The sequence below is a fragment of the Manis pentadactyla genome, chromosome 12, assembly GCF_030020395.1.
Source record: "Manis pentadactyla isolate mManPen7 chromosome 12, mManPen7.hap1, whole genome shotgun sequence".
Taxonomy (NCBI): Eukaryota; Metazoa; Chordata; class Mammalia; order Pholidota; family Manidae; genus Manis; species Manis pentadactyla.
The window spans coordinates 92,882,261-92,897,894 of NC_080030.1; the positions used below are offsets into that span (position 1 = coordinate 92,882,261).

The window sequence follows — 15,634 nt, forward strand, 5'->3', positions numbered from 1 at the left end:
TATTAAGCAACAATTGAAAATATGAAGAAGTTCTTTGTGAGCTGACAGGGAAAGAGTCCCAAGATATATTGAGGAGTTAAAAAAAAAATTAAGTGCAGAAGAGTATGTATAACATAGTAACAATTACCTAAAACATGGGATAGGGAGAAAATACATGCATATTTACTTGCAGATGGATAAAATAACTTCGGAAGGACACATAAAAGATTGTCACAGTCATCCAGAGCAATAGAAAGGATGATTCCCCTGGCTGCATGGCACAACCACGGGAGAGGAGGGTGTATGGAATTAGGCGCCCCACTGTGAATAGCGTAGACTGTCAGAGAACTGTGAGGAGAGGGTAATTCAAGATCACACCATCCCTGGAGCTATCAAAGGACACAGGACATTTATCTTGCAAAATCAAATCTGTTGCACAGTATCACAGTCTTCAATGACTTAAAGGATTTTCATGTGGAAGAGAGACTTTTGCTGAGTGATGTCCCCATTGTGGCAGCCTCGGACGGACAGCATGGCGTTCAAAGTGATGGAAAAACTCTCTAATAGTTCTTCTGCACCAACGATGGACCAGGTTATGTCAGTCATACACTGCATGATTCCATCTATATGAAACTAATGCATGGAGATAGAGGTCAGAATAATGGCTACCCTTGGGAAACACCAATTGGGCAGGAATAGGAAGGGGTCTTCTGGAGAGCTGGAAATGGTCTATGTCTTGATCTGGGCAGTGTTTTCAAGGGTAGATGTTCATATATGTAAAAATCCAACTTATACACCTAAGATTTGTGCAATTCACTTTTATATGTTTGCATTAGACAGCATATGCCCCTCCTAGAGAGATGTTTATATCCTAATCCTCAGAACCTAGGAATAGTTAGGCTCCATGGCAAAGGGGACTTAAGGTAGCAGATAGAATTAAGGCTGCTAAGCAGCTGACATTAAAAGAGGGAAGTTATCCAGGACTATCTAGGTGGGCCCAGTGTAATCACAAGGGTCTTTAAATGTGGAAGGAGTAAAAGGAAACAAGTCAGAGAGACACAGTGTCTGAAGAACTCCACCTGCTATTACTGGCTTTAAAGACAGAGGAGGGGAACCAGGGGCCAAGGAATGCGGGCAGCCTCTAGAAGCCAGAAAGGCAAGAAAACAGATTCTGTCTGGACCCTCCAGAAAGGAACACAGCCCTGCTGACACCTTGATTTCAGTCCAGCGAGACCCATTTCAGACTTCTTTTTTTTTTTAATTTTGGTATCATTAATCTACAATTACATGAGGAACATTATGTTTACTAGACTCCCCCCATCACCAAGTCCCCCCCACACACCCCATCACAGTCACTGTCCATCAGCGTAGTAAGATGCTGTAGAATCACTACTTGTCTTCTCTGTGTTGCACAGCCCTCTCCGTGCCCCGCCACCCCTGCTGCCACACCCCCTACATTATGTGTGCGAGCCGTAATGCCCCTTTTCCCCACTTATCCCTCCCTCCCCACCCATCCTCCCCAGTCCCTTTCCCTTTGGTAACTGTTAGTCCATTCTTGGGTTCTGTGAGTCTGCTGCTGTTTTGTTCCTTCAGTTTTCCCTTTGTTCTTATGCTCCACAGAAGAGTGAAATCATTTGATACTTGTCTTTTTCTGCCTGGCTTATTTCACTGAGCATAATACCCTCTAGCCCCATTCATGGTGTTGCAAATGGTAGGATTTGTTTTCTTCTTATGGATGAATAATATTCCATTGTGTATATGTACCACATCTTCTTTATCCATTCATCTGCTGATGGACACTTAGGTTGCTTCCATTTCTTGGCTATTGTAAATAGTGCTGCGATAAACATAGGGATGCGTATGTCTTTTTCAAACTGGGCTCCTGCATTCTTAGGGTAAATTCCTAGGAGTAGAATTCCTGGGTCAAATGGTATTTCTATTTTGAGTTTTTTGAGGAACCTCCATACTGCTTTCCACAATGGTTAAACTGATTGACTTTCCCAGCAGCAGTGTAGGAGGGTTTCCCTTTCTCCACATCCTCGCTAACATTTGTTGTTGTTTGTCTTTTGGATGGTGGCCATCCTGACTGGTGTGAGGGGATATCTCATTGTGGTTTTAATTTGCATTTCTCTTATGATTAGTGATGTGGAGCATCCCATTTCAGACTTCTGAGCAACAGAACTATTAAGGTAATAAATATGTGTTGGTTTAAGTCTCTAAATCTGTGGTAATTCATTAAGGAACCTATAAAAAAACTAATACAATGCTTGGTTAGTTAGTTAATTTGTTCACATCGTAGTGATTAGGAACATGGACTCTAGGTTTCTGGTTTCTGGGTTTCCGCTCTGCACAAGCCATGGTTGCTCAGACCCCTCTGTGGCTTTCGATGGCCTTAGCTTCACCTCTCATCAGCTCTGCTCTGGACAGTCCTCAGGGGGCAGTCGGTTTCCGGCAGGCACTTCAGCTGCTCCAGCACTGCCTCCGCGGGCTCCCAGTGAGCCTTCTAGAGCACGTGTCTGATGCTGCCTTCCTTCCCCCAGCCTGGGCTCTGCTGCCGAGAGTCCAGACACAGCACAGCTCTCCAGGAGCTGCTCCTGCCCGGGCTCCAGCCTTGTCTCCCTCTGCCTCCACCCCACATTTCCTCCCCACCTACACACACACACATGCACACACACATACACACACTATAGCCAGCCACCCAGAGCTGCTCACATTCCCCTGACACGCTCACTTTCTCTGTAGCTTGGCCCTCTCCTTCCTCCGCCTACTGGGCTCACCCTCCTGGCTTCTTTCCAGATTCACTGTGTGCATCACCTCCTGAATGAAGCTTCCCTGATTCTCTGTTTGGGCAGGGCTGACCGTTCCCTCAGTACCCCCACTCCATCAGTAGGGTTGCCCTACATTGCCTCTGTGATATTTGTCTGCACTTAATTTCTGTTTCCCCAATAGACCGTTAGCTTCTTGAGAGCCATCTGTCATTTTAGGCAAAGAAATTGAATGTGAGGGCCTCCAACAGCATGTGCCTCCCAGGCAAGAGCGGCTCCTCGGGGCAGCCACACCCTGGTGCCTGGGACCAGGCCCTGCTGTGCCCACCACAGCTCCTGGACTTTCCTTCCCAGCAGCTCTCACAATTTGACATCTTGATGTGAGCGTTTCTTAACACTGGTTTCCCCCAAAAGAAGGTTAAAAATCCAAGAACTGTGGTGGTCTTGCTCTCCGCTGGGTCCCCAAATACCATGGGCCATCTCTTACACATAATAATGGCTCAGAAAACATAAGAGCAAAAGTATTTTGGTTAGAGAACCTACCTCACCTCATTGCCACCATTCCTCCTAACCACACTGACAAACTCCCTGGATATAATTCAAAAGAATCCACAAGAACACGACATCCCTCCTTTACCTCCCATCTACATAGTTTGCATTAAAAATCAGCACTGTGCTAGTGGGAACGTAAAATGTATAGCTGCTATGGAAGTGCATGGTGTTGCCTCAAAAAATTAGACAGAATTCCCTAGGATCCAGCAGTTCTACTTCAGAGTATATAGCTAAAAGAGTGAAATCAGGGGCTCCAACAGATATTTGTTCATGGCAAAAAAAGATAGAAACAGCCCAATGCCCACTGACTGACAAGTGCATAAACAAAATGTAGTTTATGCATATGCCCATCACGAAAGCCAGTAAAAAGTGTACGAATCGAATCTGCTTATAGGAGGTGTGGAGAGTAGTCAGGTTCACAGAGACAGAAAGGGTAACAGTGGCTGCCAGGAGCTGGAGGGGGAAGGGAGAATGGGAGTTAAGTTTTTAATGGGGACAGTTTCAGTCTGGGATGATAAACAAAGTTCTAGAGATGGCTGGTGGTGACGACTGAACAATGTGAATGTACTAGATGCCACTGAACGGTACACCTAAAATCAGTTAAATTAGTAAATTTTATGGTATATATATTTTACCACATTTAAAAAAATTAAATGTAGAAAATAGCATTAGAACATTTCTCCTAACACATGGAGGAGAAACCCGAGGCCCCTGGTGTTTCCCCGACCTGGGACACACTACCAAACCAGGCAGCTGGGAGCTCAGACACAGTATTTTTGTTTCAATTGATCACTTGGATTAGGAAGCTGCCAGGTTTTTAATCTTTCTTCTTTCCAGATGGAAAAAGTCATCAAAGGCCTATCTAGTCATAGATAAATTCCTATCAACTACGTTTAAAACAACCTACAAGGAAGTCCCTTTTAGAGAAATAAAATAGGAAGAGAAGACAGGAATGAGAAGACATAACCGCAAATGTCGACAGACACCTTTGTGCAGATGGCCTGGTGTGTGCGGTGTGTGAGGTGCCAAGGGAAGGGGGTGGTAGGCTAAGCCGGCACTACGGCAGGTTGGGCCCACTCTGCTTCTTACCGGGGCCGGGCACAGGGCTGCCCCCAGCCAAGGGGAGCCTTCCGTGACTGGTACAGAGTCACCCATGTCTGCCAGCCTCCCTCTCACACCCTGCCTGCCCACTGGGCAATGCCCACCGCCCAAGGAGGAAGTCCTGGGTGGAATGGAGACCCTCAGGGGCACCTCCAGTGAAGGTTTCTTGGCTGCAAACTATCTCCAGATGCTCCCAGAGATGATAAAGAATGACTGGAACTGCAGGCAGTGAGAGGCCACTTCCTGTGCTGGCCCCACCCGCCTGCCTAGCCAGAACTCCAGACATCACAAACCTTCTTGTTCTGGGCTAGCAGAGGTGCAGAGCCCGGCCACCCCACCGTGGGCTCCCCTACCCCTATTCCAGCTGAATGACACTGGATATCCAGGAAAACCCTGCAGGAGATACAAGGCCCCCCGAGAACCAAATGCCCTGGGGTTGGAAGGAAAGGGCGCAGCCCCCATCCTATGCTTTGGTGACTGAGATCTTGACAGCTGACGTGTGAGAGTCTCAGGCCTCATGGCACCTGTCAGTCAGAGGTGATATCTTGCCCTGCAGCTTCCCCCCAAGTCAGAGCCTTCCCCAGCCTCAGAAGCTTACTGGGGCTGAGTCAAGGGGCTGTCCTGACCCTCCGCACTGGGGGGGTCCCACTGACATGCCCAGCATTTGCAGGGATCAAGGCACAGTACGTCTAGTTTGTTCCTCGAACATGACTTGAGGAAAGAGCGCCCTGACTGGGGCTGCAGCCTATTGGACAGTTCAGCTCAGAGCTAGGTTTCTGGGCACCTGCCACTCCCGAGAGCTAGCTCCCTCCCACTTCCTCCCAGAGGCGGTGGAGTTTGCAAGAGGCTTTCAGTTTTGCAGCTGACATCACAGAAGAAACTAAAATTCTGTTCCAGGCTGTTCTGTGGCCATAATATAACTCCCTGGACCCCAGGCTCTTCTTCTGTAAATGGAGGGTACTGACTGGGTGATTGCTTGGGTTCCTGCCACAGTCACAACAGCCTCCATTAGAAAGTTACACCATGTTGTTCAGAACGTCAGCCACACCCAGACACACACCTGCCCGCACTGTGCGACAAGGCAGAGCCACGTTATGACATTTGAGGGCATTTTTGCCTTCATGGGCCCTTCATAAAAATACTAGAAGGCCTATTTTAAAAGTTGAATATATTAATATTACATATTAAAAAGCTTTTTCTTCCTAAATTTTAATTTTTTTCTGATTTTAAAATAAAATATTTTCAGGGGCCCCTAAGAGTATCATTTGTGAGCCCTACACGCTATGCCTACTCTGCCTAATGGATCTGCCAGCCCTGCATTGGCAGACGTACCAGTAGAGGAAACAAGGAAGTGGCCCAGCATGCAGGGAGGGCCTGACCTGGCAGTGGGTGACCAGGGCCAATCACTTCGCCTCTCTGTGCGTCATTTTCCCCACCCAAGGATCGTAATAGCATCGACCTCACAGAGTAGTTCTCCAGACTAAAATAAGAGCGTGTGTGTAAGTACCTTGCACAACAATCACTATAGAAGTGTTAGTTGCTGTTGACACCATTGTTCACTGTTCTAGCCACGTAGCTGTGCCTCTGTATCTGCTGACACTCTGCGAGGCAGGCCGGGTGGAACTCCCTGCTGACAGACCGGCTCACTTGGACCTCCTAGAGCAGATACAGCTATTTTGGAGCCGCTTATTCAGGAAAATGTTATCTCCATAAAATTCCGTGGAGGCATTCTGCATGGCAAAGGAACCGGACTCCTAAAGGGAAGGTGGGCCTCCTGACATGAGCTGGTGGTGAGCAGCATTCCTGGGCGGGAAGAAGAGGGCTATAATCTGCCACAGCTTCTCTCCTACCCTCTGCACATGCCAAAGCTGGAGAATCGAGTGGGAGGCTTTGAGGTCTTTAAAAAATGCAAAGGCCTCTAGGATAAATTAATGTCTTAATCCCTTAACAGTCACACAAGAGGAAGGCCTGGCAGCTGGGCTTTCCTAAGGGGATGCCAGCAGGTATGTGCCAGGGGCTTTACATACATTAACTCCCTTAATCCAGATGACAACCCCAGACTCAGGGATCAATCTCCCCAGTTTACAAATCAGCAAACAAAGGCTCAGGGAGGCTCGATGGCCTGCCCCCAGGTCACCCCTCCCATTCCTGCCCCCTCAGGAGAAGGCCAGGACCTCAGACAAGATCAGAGGGAAGATACAGGGGAAGGGGAGGCAGCCTGCTGCGTCTGTCCTGCCCAGGGCCCACGGGCTGCTGCTCCCCACACACACGAGAGGGGCCCTGGCCCCAATCTCCTGCATTCTGCTCTTCCCAGCCCACCCCCCTGCGGGGCAGGCTGCCCCCTCTCCCAGCTCTCCTGTGGCTTTTCTCCAGTTCCCGGAAGGGACAGCCGCCACTCTTCTGGGGCAGGCCTGCAAGGGGGCTTCGGAAGGAGCTAAGCTGTTGCTGAGGCAGCCCCTCAAAGCCCCAGACTCCCTGCTGATCATGGGGCGGCCGGGCAGGGGACCCATTCTGCGCCCAGACTCCCCCGGCCGGCTCTCACGTTTTTAGGGAGGGAGAGCCGGCTGCAGCGGGGCGCGTCCTTTCTGCATGCAGACGGCTCAGCCTGTCCTGCCCACCACCCCACAGCCCCGCTCCCTCCCTCCCTCCCAGCTCTCCTCTCCGTGGGAAACCCAGGGACTCTGGGAGGCCCGGCGGAGCGGACAGAGCCGCAGAAGGCGGCCCTGGGGACGCGGCGAGGACCCGGACCTACCTCCGAAGGCGGGCCTCATGCTGAAGTCGTGGTCCTCCACTCGGAGAAGCGGGGGAGGCTTTCCTTTGCCGACTTTGGTCACGTCAAGATTCTTATACAGGTGACTGCAAAGATAGGCACGAGCTCTCGTTCCATCGGCCACACTGAGCGTGGGGGGGGCCCTGAGGGGTCGCCCTGTGCAGACCCTACCTGCTGCGCTCCTTTTCCCGTCCTGCTGAGGGACACACACACACACACACACACACACACCCTCCGCACCCCTCTCTCTGCCCAGGCCCCCCTCAGGCAGGCCCCCCTGCGGAGCAGGCCTTGGGGGGCCTTGCTAAGGTAAAGCCCTCCCGAAGACAGCACTCCACCTTGGCAAGCCCTTGATTATCTTGCCAGAAGTTGGGGTTGGATGACAGTGAGACAGGATTGTGATGTTTTTTCTTATTAAACATTTCTCTTATGTTGTTATAATACTGGTTTTGTGATAAATAAGATTCTGAGACAAATATAGTTCAAGTTTTGAAAGCTTTAAAACGCTGCTTTTATCCGAGCCAGACCAGGCAGGAGGAGGGCAAGGAAAGCGGCAGGGAAGGCCAGGGGACCGGCCCCCGAGGAGGCCCTCGTGGGAATGCCTCTGAGCAGGGACTCCGTGGGGACTCGGGGGAGGGGACTGTCAGAGCGCAGAGCAGAACAGGCCCTTAGGTGGTCTTGCTGGCAGCACCTGGCGCCTGCATGAGGCTGCAGTGGAGACAGGTGTAGAGAGGTGATCAGGTCTCAGGGAGGCAGAAGGGTCTTGCTGATGCATTGTGCACGGTATGCGGGAAAGGGAGTCAGGATCGTGCCTTGAGCACCTGGGTGCACGGTGGGGACGTTCCCTAAGATGGTAAAAACTGAGGGAGTGGTGTGTTAGCGGCGAGGGGGTGCATCTAATTCTTACTAGTCATCTTGATTTCCAGCTGCCTGGGAGACATCCAGGGAGAAGGTGAAAACAGGGTGGGGGTGGCGGGCAACACACAGGCAGTAAGCAACGCATTCATTCCCTTCAGCCCTGTGGGTTCTGGGGGAGCAGGGGGCTCACAGTAGGGCCTGACCCTCCTCCTCACAGAGCCCTTTGGACTCAGCCCTCAAACACCCTCACCCCACTTTCCTCAGTGTATCCCTTTTCCAAGCTCATTTGCATCAGCGTTCAAACTGCATTCAAGGCTCTTCCACTGTGCACAAAACTGAGCAGAGAACCCGCTAGACCCCACAACCTCCTCATGCAAAATCTGTTGAAAAATGGCCACAGTACAGGTGTGGTAGTCACATTCTTTCTGGAACGTTGTTTTCTGAAAAAATGTCTTCCCTCCCAGTAAACAAACAATGCCCCACAGAGCCGCGCCCCAAGTGTGGTCCCCACTCCCGGCCTGTGCGCCCAGGCCGGCAGTTGTTCTTGCCCGGGGCGGGGAGGACCAGCCTCTGCCACACGCCCCTGGGTTTTCCTGCTACCTGACAGCTCCTCCTACCTGACAGTTCTCAGTCTCTAGTGCAGCCTCCCCTGGTCCCCAGGCCATCCCCTAAGTGCCAGTGTCCCCAGGGCCCTGTGCCGGCCACCTTCTCTCCCCGCACGCTGGCAGCACGCCCACGTCGGGGGCTTCAGCTGGCATTAGCGTGCTGGAGATTCCTAACTCCGTATCCCCTGCCCTAAGTATATCCCATGCCTGATTATCCCCAGCGGGGTGTCCTACAGGCATTGAAAGTCAACACCCTGTAGTTTGGATCGGGACACTCTGAGGTGGAGGCGGCCAGGCTGAGAGACGAGTGGGCATCAAGTGAAGCGGGGAAGGAAAGGAGGGGGCCGACTGGCACGGACAGAGTGGGGCCATCGGGGCAGGCAGGGGCTGGGCCAGCAGAGCCTCGAAGACTGCGTTAAGAATTGGGTCTTTACCCAAAGGCAATGAGGAAACCCTGAAGGGTGATAGGCAGTTGGAGGAAGAAGCCATGATCACATTTGCTTTTAGACAAAGCTAAGGCTGCACAGTCCGGGCAGCACAGCCCACTGTGACGTCTTGCTCCCATTTGGCTGGAAGAGGGGACCTAAGTCCAGCCCCCGCTGAGGCAGGGTGGCCACAGACGGGGTCGCTCATGCCAGAAGTCAGAGGCACCAGGCCCAGTTCCCTGGGCCCCAACCTCATGAGGCGCCAGGTTCAGACGCCCCAGCAAAGACACCCCGGGAACACGGAAGAGAGCTCGGCCAAAGAGCTTAGCAGATCTCAGACATTACATTTTGAGTGCAGCCGCTCACCGCCCCCTGCCTCACGGGGAGTAAATCCCTTCAGGCCAGCACAGTTTCCACATCTATTTAGGGGGGAGGATTAGGGAACAGGAGTCCTAGAAGGCCAACACCCCTGCAAGAGAGAGAGGATTGAAATCCCGGTGCTATTAATGAGGGCCCAGAAGTTATTTTTAAGGGACCAGTTGTTTGATAACTCAGGTCACTAATCTCCGGAGCCGTAGGCTCTTTGTGTGAGTCAGAAGCCCTCGAATCATCCTGCCATTGCCTGATACCCCAGCCTCAGACCCCAGATTCCAGGGGCCCTGTCCTGAGTCCCAGCTCTGCCGTAGGGAAGCCAGAACCTTCACAGGACCTCAAATCCAGACTTGGAGGGTGACACAGTCACCACCCCTTTAAGAAGCAGGGCTGGTGCCATTAGGTTGCGGTTGACTTCATGAATCGGTCCCCTCTGCACAGGCCCTGAGCAGCAGCCACCCCATCACCCCAGTGGGGAAGGTCTCATCACAACTGCCTCTCAGTTGGAGAAATGAGGTTTAGAAAGATCAGGAAACAGGATCACACAGCCAGGGAGCAGCAGAGCCAGGGCCTGAGCCTGCTTTCCCTGGCTTCCCAGCCCCACTTCGTGCCCCAGACCCTCTGGCAAGGCTGAAGGTCACGGGGCAGCAGGAGAGCAAAGCCGCTCCTGGGTCCAGCACAACCTAAGCCCTGAGGCAAACCGGGGCAAGGATGGCCAAGGGCAGGTGGTCCCAAGGGAGCAGCGAACAGGGGAGGAAATATGAAAGGGGAACCCGGGGGGTCAGGAAGAGCCCAGGCTCCCAGGGCCCTGAGCTTGGTTTGTTTTCAGAGCAGGAAGGGAGGAGGGCCTCTCTTGGCAGGAAAGCAATCGTGTGGTCAGGAGGCCCACTGAGGCAGCAGGGTAGGGATGAGCTGGAATAAAGCTGGGCAGTTGAGATGCAGGAAGAACAGAACAAAACAGACAGCTGAGGGAAAAGAGGTTCACTGGGCAGTGATTCAGTAAGCAGGGACACAAAGGATCGAAAGCCAGAAGCAGTTTTTGAAGAGGCAGCTGCTTGGCAGAATAATCCAGAGGTGAGGGTGCCTTGGCCAGAGTGAGGCAGGGAAGGCTTCCCGGGAAGAGGTGCTGACTGTGTGTGCACGTGAGCGACCACATATATTACATGTGGCGTGTGTGTGCCTGACTCTGTGTGTGCGAACAGGACTTCTAAGGAAAGGAGCTGCCCTCCAGAGATGAAATGCCCTAAGACTGCATTGAGAAAGGACCAGGTCATTTTATTCCTATTTATTAGTATAGTTTAAGCCTCGTGTGTCAATAATGAAAAGTATTTTTGGTCAGATGCTTGCCTGAAACTTTTCACAGACGTAGCTCTATGATTGTCTGAGTATATGCAAGTCCTGGTGGACGAAGAAAGGCCTAGAGCCATGTTCCCTGATGTGACCTTGTCTCTATCCTTTTTCCCAGCCTCTGTTCAATAATTATTTTATATTCTTTGAATGCATGTGTTCATCTTCTCATCCACTTCAACACCTCACGGGATAAATTACGAGAAATTCTCCTCAGCCCCCAAGCTCATACAGGTGTATGGGAATGAGACTGGGGGTCTTCTGAGTGGGACAGAGATGTGACAAGCAAGGCTGCTGTGGGAACCCCTGAACCCCAGCATGGCAGTTTCAGATAGTGCTTTTCCTCCAGGCTGAGGAGAGGGGGAACCTGCATTCTAGTCCCATCAGTCATCAGCAAGCCGTGTCAATTACTCCTGCCTGTGAGCCAACTTTTGGCATCCTTAAATGGTACAGTTTTTCCCAGGGTGGGCTCTGTGGAATATGAATTCCACAAGATAGTCCAATAACAAGTGTGGGTTTTTGTTTTTTTAGAAACTGCATAATATATCCCCCTCTTCAAGATATACAATGCCTATATGCATAATATATAAAAAGGATCTAAGAGTTCTGCTATAAAGACATCTGTTCAAAATGGTCCAAACCAGAGTTTCCCAAGCTTCTTTGATCCTGAAGCTCTTTTTTTGTACACATTTCACTGAACCAGAGCTCAGAGGAATTGCTGGCCCAGGGATCTCTGAGATTCCTTCCAGTTCAACAGCCTCTGATACTGGCAATGTAACCAGAATGAGTTTCAAAGCAGTCAGTGTCTCTTTCCTATCATCCTGGATTATTTTTATCTGTTTTCTTGCTGACCAGGGAGGGTTAGGCCCTACCGAGTATTTACATCTTCTAGAGCAGCAGTCTCCCAAGGAGGGGCCTACACCTGGGGGCTCAAGATGGTCTACTGGGAGTCCTGGAAGTAGAGACTAGAACTCTTATTTATAGTTCTTTTTTTTTCTAAAAATAAGGAAGCAATCAAGCTTCAACTTAATATACATAATATTTTAAAATAATATATCAGAATATAAAATATATAAATACTATTAAAATATAATATTTATAACACATGTATGTAATTTTAAGTAAACATACATATATTAGAGGTTCAAAAAACTGTCACTGACAGCAGTGCATGATTAAAAATAAAGACCATGGACCTAGAAAATGCGCCTCAGGAAATGAGTTTATATTCATAATCACTAGTTCACACAATGCTTCACATAATGGAAAACAGATGTGTGGTTTAACATCTCACACATGGTGTTTATACCTTAGCTGCGTGCTCTTCTCTTCATGCCAAACAGCCCTATGTCTACATTAGGCCTGGGGTATCAGACTTCGCATATCAGTTTAAAGCAATCTTAGAACAGAACTTCGGACTGTAATGCAATGATTTTGAATGCAAATTCTGGGCCTAGCCAGACTTAGAAATGTTTTCATTACCTCATCAATTGGCATTCACTGTTTTCCACACATACATTTCTGATAACCTAGCAAATTTCAAACACCTTTTGTAAGACTCAGAACAGTAAAATGAAACCCAATACCATTATAAAGTTGTTCTCAATCCAATAATTTAAAGAAGACAACTCCCACATACATTTTTCTGAACTGTTTCAGCTACAATTTCTATACACAGTTCCCTGGAACATCCCTGAGTGTGATTACTTAGCATGGCACCAATGATCCCCGCAGGCTGTAATGCTGAGAAATGGAGTCTCACCATCTGAGGGCTACAAAGGCATCTTACCCACCAAGGCCCAACTATCTGCTAAGTCAAAACGCTCTGGTGAAACAGATGTCAGAACGAAAGGCTCAACCCAGTCTAGCTCTGCTCTCTCAGTGCTCCTGTCCCGAGAGAGTAAGTGTGCCCAGCGCAAGGCTGTTTTCCTTGTGAGGTCGAGGCCCCTCTCGGCTGGAAATCAGAGCCCAATAGGGTGATGGGCCCTCCAGGCCTCCCTGGGGCGGCCCCACCGCGAGCTGCGGCCAGGGGCCCCCCTCTCCGCCCCGCGGCCCTACCTCGGCTTGGGTGTTTCCAGCTGCCCCGTCCGCTTCCTCCTCCTGGGCTCTTTGCTTTCCACGAGAACCATCAGGCAAAACAAGAAGAAAATGAGTCTTGTGAAATGAGGCATTCTGGGAAGGTCTACAGGGCCGCCAGATGCTCTCCCATGACTGCCGCGGAGCAAATGCCCCTGGGCTTAACCATTGACTCAGCCTGCTGCCTTGTGTCGGTGCCTCTCCGAGGGGCTGCGAGGGCATGGCCGGCCAGGCTGATTTCCCCAATTTAATATTTGACCTAATGCTGGTCCCACCCCATTGCACCCCCCACGCCCTGGGCTGTGACACAAACACCAAGGCTTTGCCCTCCCTGCCGCTTAGTGATTGGCCATTAGTCAACAAGTTTGCTCTGTGAAACTGCTTCCACTGAGTCCTAGAACAGCTTTGGATAAAACTGTTACATAAAAAAAATTTAAATCTCTTTAACATGCCAGCTTTTTGCCGAGACCAGTAATCCTTCTCTCTGGCTGCATAAAACCTGTCACGTCCACCAGAGAGTCAGCCTGGGTTCTGAGTTGATCTGCAGGGCAGACTTGGTGCACATGGAGATGAGTGCATGCGTGTGCTCGGGAAATGCTGAGGAAACACACGAATGACCTGCTTCCACAGGGTTGCTTTATTTCCTCATCTATGAGATTGTGCTTTGCCTCCGGCCGAGATGCTTGCTTTTTCCCCAATGTACGTTTTTTTTGTTTTTTAAATGAAGACGCATCTTATCAAAGCATAAAATACATTTTGATTTTGAAGCAAAGCATAAACCAAAGGAGTATTCATGATTATATAAGCTCTTCTTCCTCTTCTGGGCATTAGATTGACTTTGGTCTTTAATCCTAAAATGTGTAAGGTCATCAAAAATTTGGCTTAATGCCTATCCTAGGGTATGGAATGAAGAACTTTAGAAGTACAAAGATAACATGTGGTCATGTTTTATATACTAAACAGAATAAAATGTTTAAAAACCACATATTGCTTGCCTGCTGCAACCTGGGAATGGAGATTAGGTGAGCATGGAAGACACACAGACATGAGGAAGAAGATCAGGAGGAGCGATAGAAACAGAATTGGGGTCTTAGTATGTAAGAAAGAAGGATAAAAAGAAAAGCTCCTTTTGATTACTTTAAGCAAAGAGGGATGACATGATCCGTGATATTTTTTTAAGGAATTCCTAACTGGTATCAGTTGGATCAGAGAAGTTATAATGAAAGAGGGTGAGATCCTCGGGGAAGAGAAGAGGGAAGGGGGAGGGGAGGGGAGACAGAATGAGACAGTCAGGTTATTTCTGAAGAAGAATACATCTGATGACTAAGTAGAGTAGGAGGTAAGAGAAATCAACACTGATATCTAGGATTCTAGTTTGGAGGTAGGTCTGGTGGATGATACCACCGCTAACTGATACCATTACAGATGGACCAGTTTGGTGGGGAGATGAGATAAATTTTGACTTGTGCAGTTTGAGGGGTCATGGGACCTCCGGATGTCCACTAGGGAGCTGGAATGTGAGGCTGGTGCTCAGGAGAAAGGTCTGCATTGGAGAAATAGGTTTGGAACCATCAGTGAGTGACGGTAATTTAACCTCAAGAAAGGATGAGACCTTCCAGAGAAACAGAGAAGGTCTGAGGCCCAGCACAGAATTCTGGAGAATCTATATTCTTCAAGAATGAAGGGACAGCCAGAAAAAAAGCACAGAAAACAAAGAGACTGACTATGAAAACCAAAGGGGTTTCAGGGAGGAAGGTGGTCAACAGTCGGTGCTGTGAGGACGTGAGGCCAAACAATGGGCTACTGGGCTGGCAGCCAGACATCCTTCCTAACCTCAGCTAACGGTAATTTCACTTGCAAGATGTGGTTGTAATCCAAATTACAATGGATTAAATAGATATTTGGGAGTGGGAATAATTCATTTAGGGACAAATTCAGTGATCCCGAATTGGCCACTCCTCAGAAATGTCCAGGTAATTTGTTTAAAAGTCCCTCGGAGACTTCTAGGGTCTTCTAGGAAGATGGTGGCACAGAGAGAGCTTGAATGTACCTCCTCCCAGCTTCCCACTCAGTCTACACCTAAACACACAGCGATTCACCTGGAGGGAGAACGAAGGACTCAGTACCTTCTGCAAAAGAAGGGATAGAAAAATCATATAAAAAGACAGCAGGAGAGATGGAGACAAGGTAACGGAGGGAACTCCGCCCCCACACAATGACTTGCGGAGGGGAGGATAGCTGGACACAGATTCCCTGTCCTCGGGCATAGGAAAAAAACCATGCTTTCAAGTGCATCTAGACTACAAGTGAAAAAACCTGATGTAAAGAACTAAGGCACCCTCCATTGGCAGGGGAACAGCTGGAACTCTCTCTGAGTAGGTGGGCTGGTGAGCACCACTGTTTGCACTTCTTCCCCACATTGATAGTGACGGAGGGAGCAGGGTCGGGGCACATACACCAATTTTAGACATGGTATAGGTGGCTTCCCAGCCCCTGCCCACACCCAGGCATGTCGGCCAGGGAGTGCATACAGGCCACAGCTGCCCCGAGGGCATGAAGCCAATTGCTGACCACCCCTGGAGGACACCTGAGCCGCTTGCTGCACTTCGGGCACAGAGCTGGTAGCTGCGGAGGCAAGGCCTTCCTGGAACCTGCACCTGGCTGGGCTGCCTCCCCACCAGCATGGACCCCACTGGTAGCCACTCAGAACGGGTCCCTCTGACCACGTCCCCTCCAATCATGCCCTGAGAGCCCAGACCCCAGGATACCCCCAGCTCATGCTCA

General features: G+C 49.9%; 1 protein-coding gene across 2 annotated transcripts in view; it reads right to left on the reverse strand.

Moving 5' to 3' along the window:
* GABRR2 (gamma-aminobutyric acid type A receptor subunit rho2) overlaps positions 1-13,001 on the reverse strand; it is a 36,256-nt gene extending 23,255 nt beyond the window's left edge. For both annotated transcript variants that reach the window (XM_036912200.2, XM_057489412.1), the window contains exons 1-2: positions 12,833-13,001; positions 7,150-7,253 (exon numbers count right to left, since the gene is read on the reverse strand). In XM_036912200.2, coding sequence (XP_036768095.2) covers positions 7,150-7,253; positions 12,833-12,945 — 217 coding nt within the window. In that variant the 5' untranslated portion in view covers positions 12,946-13,001. The remainder of the gene's footprint in view (positions 1-7,149; positions 7,254-12,832) is intronic.
* Between the last annotated feature and the right edge of the window lie 2,633 nt (positions 13,002-15,634).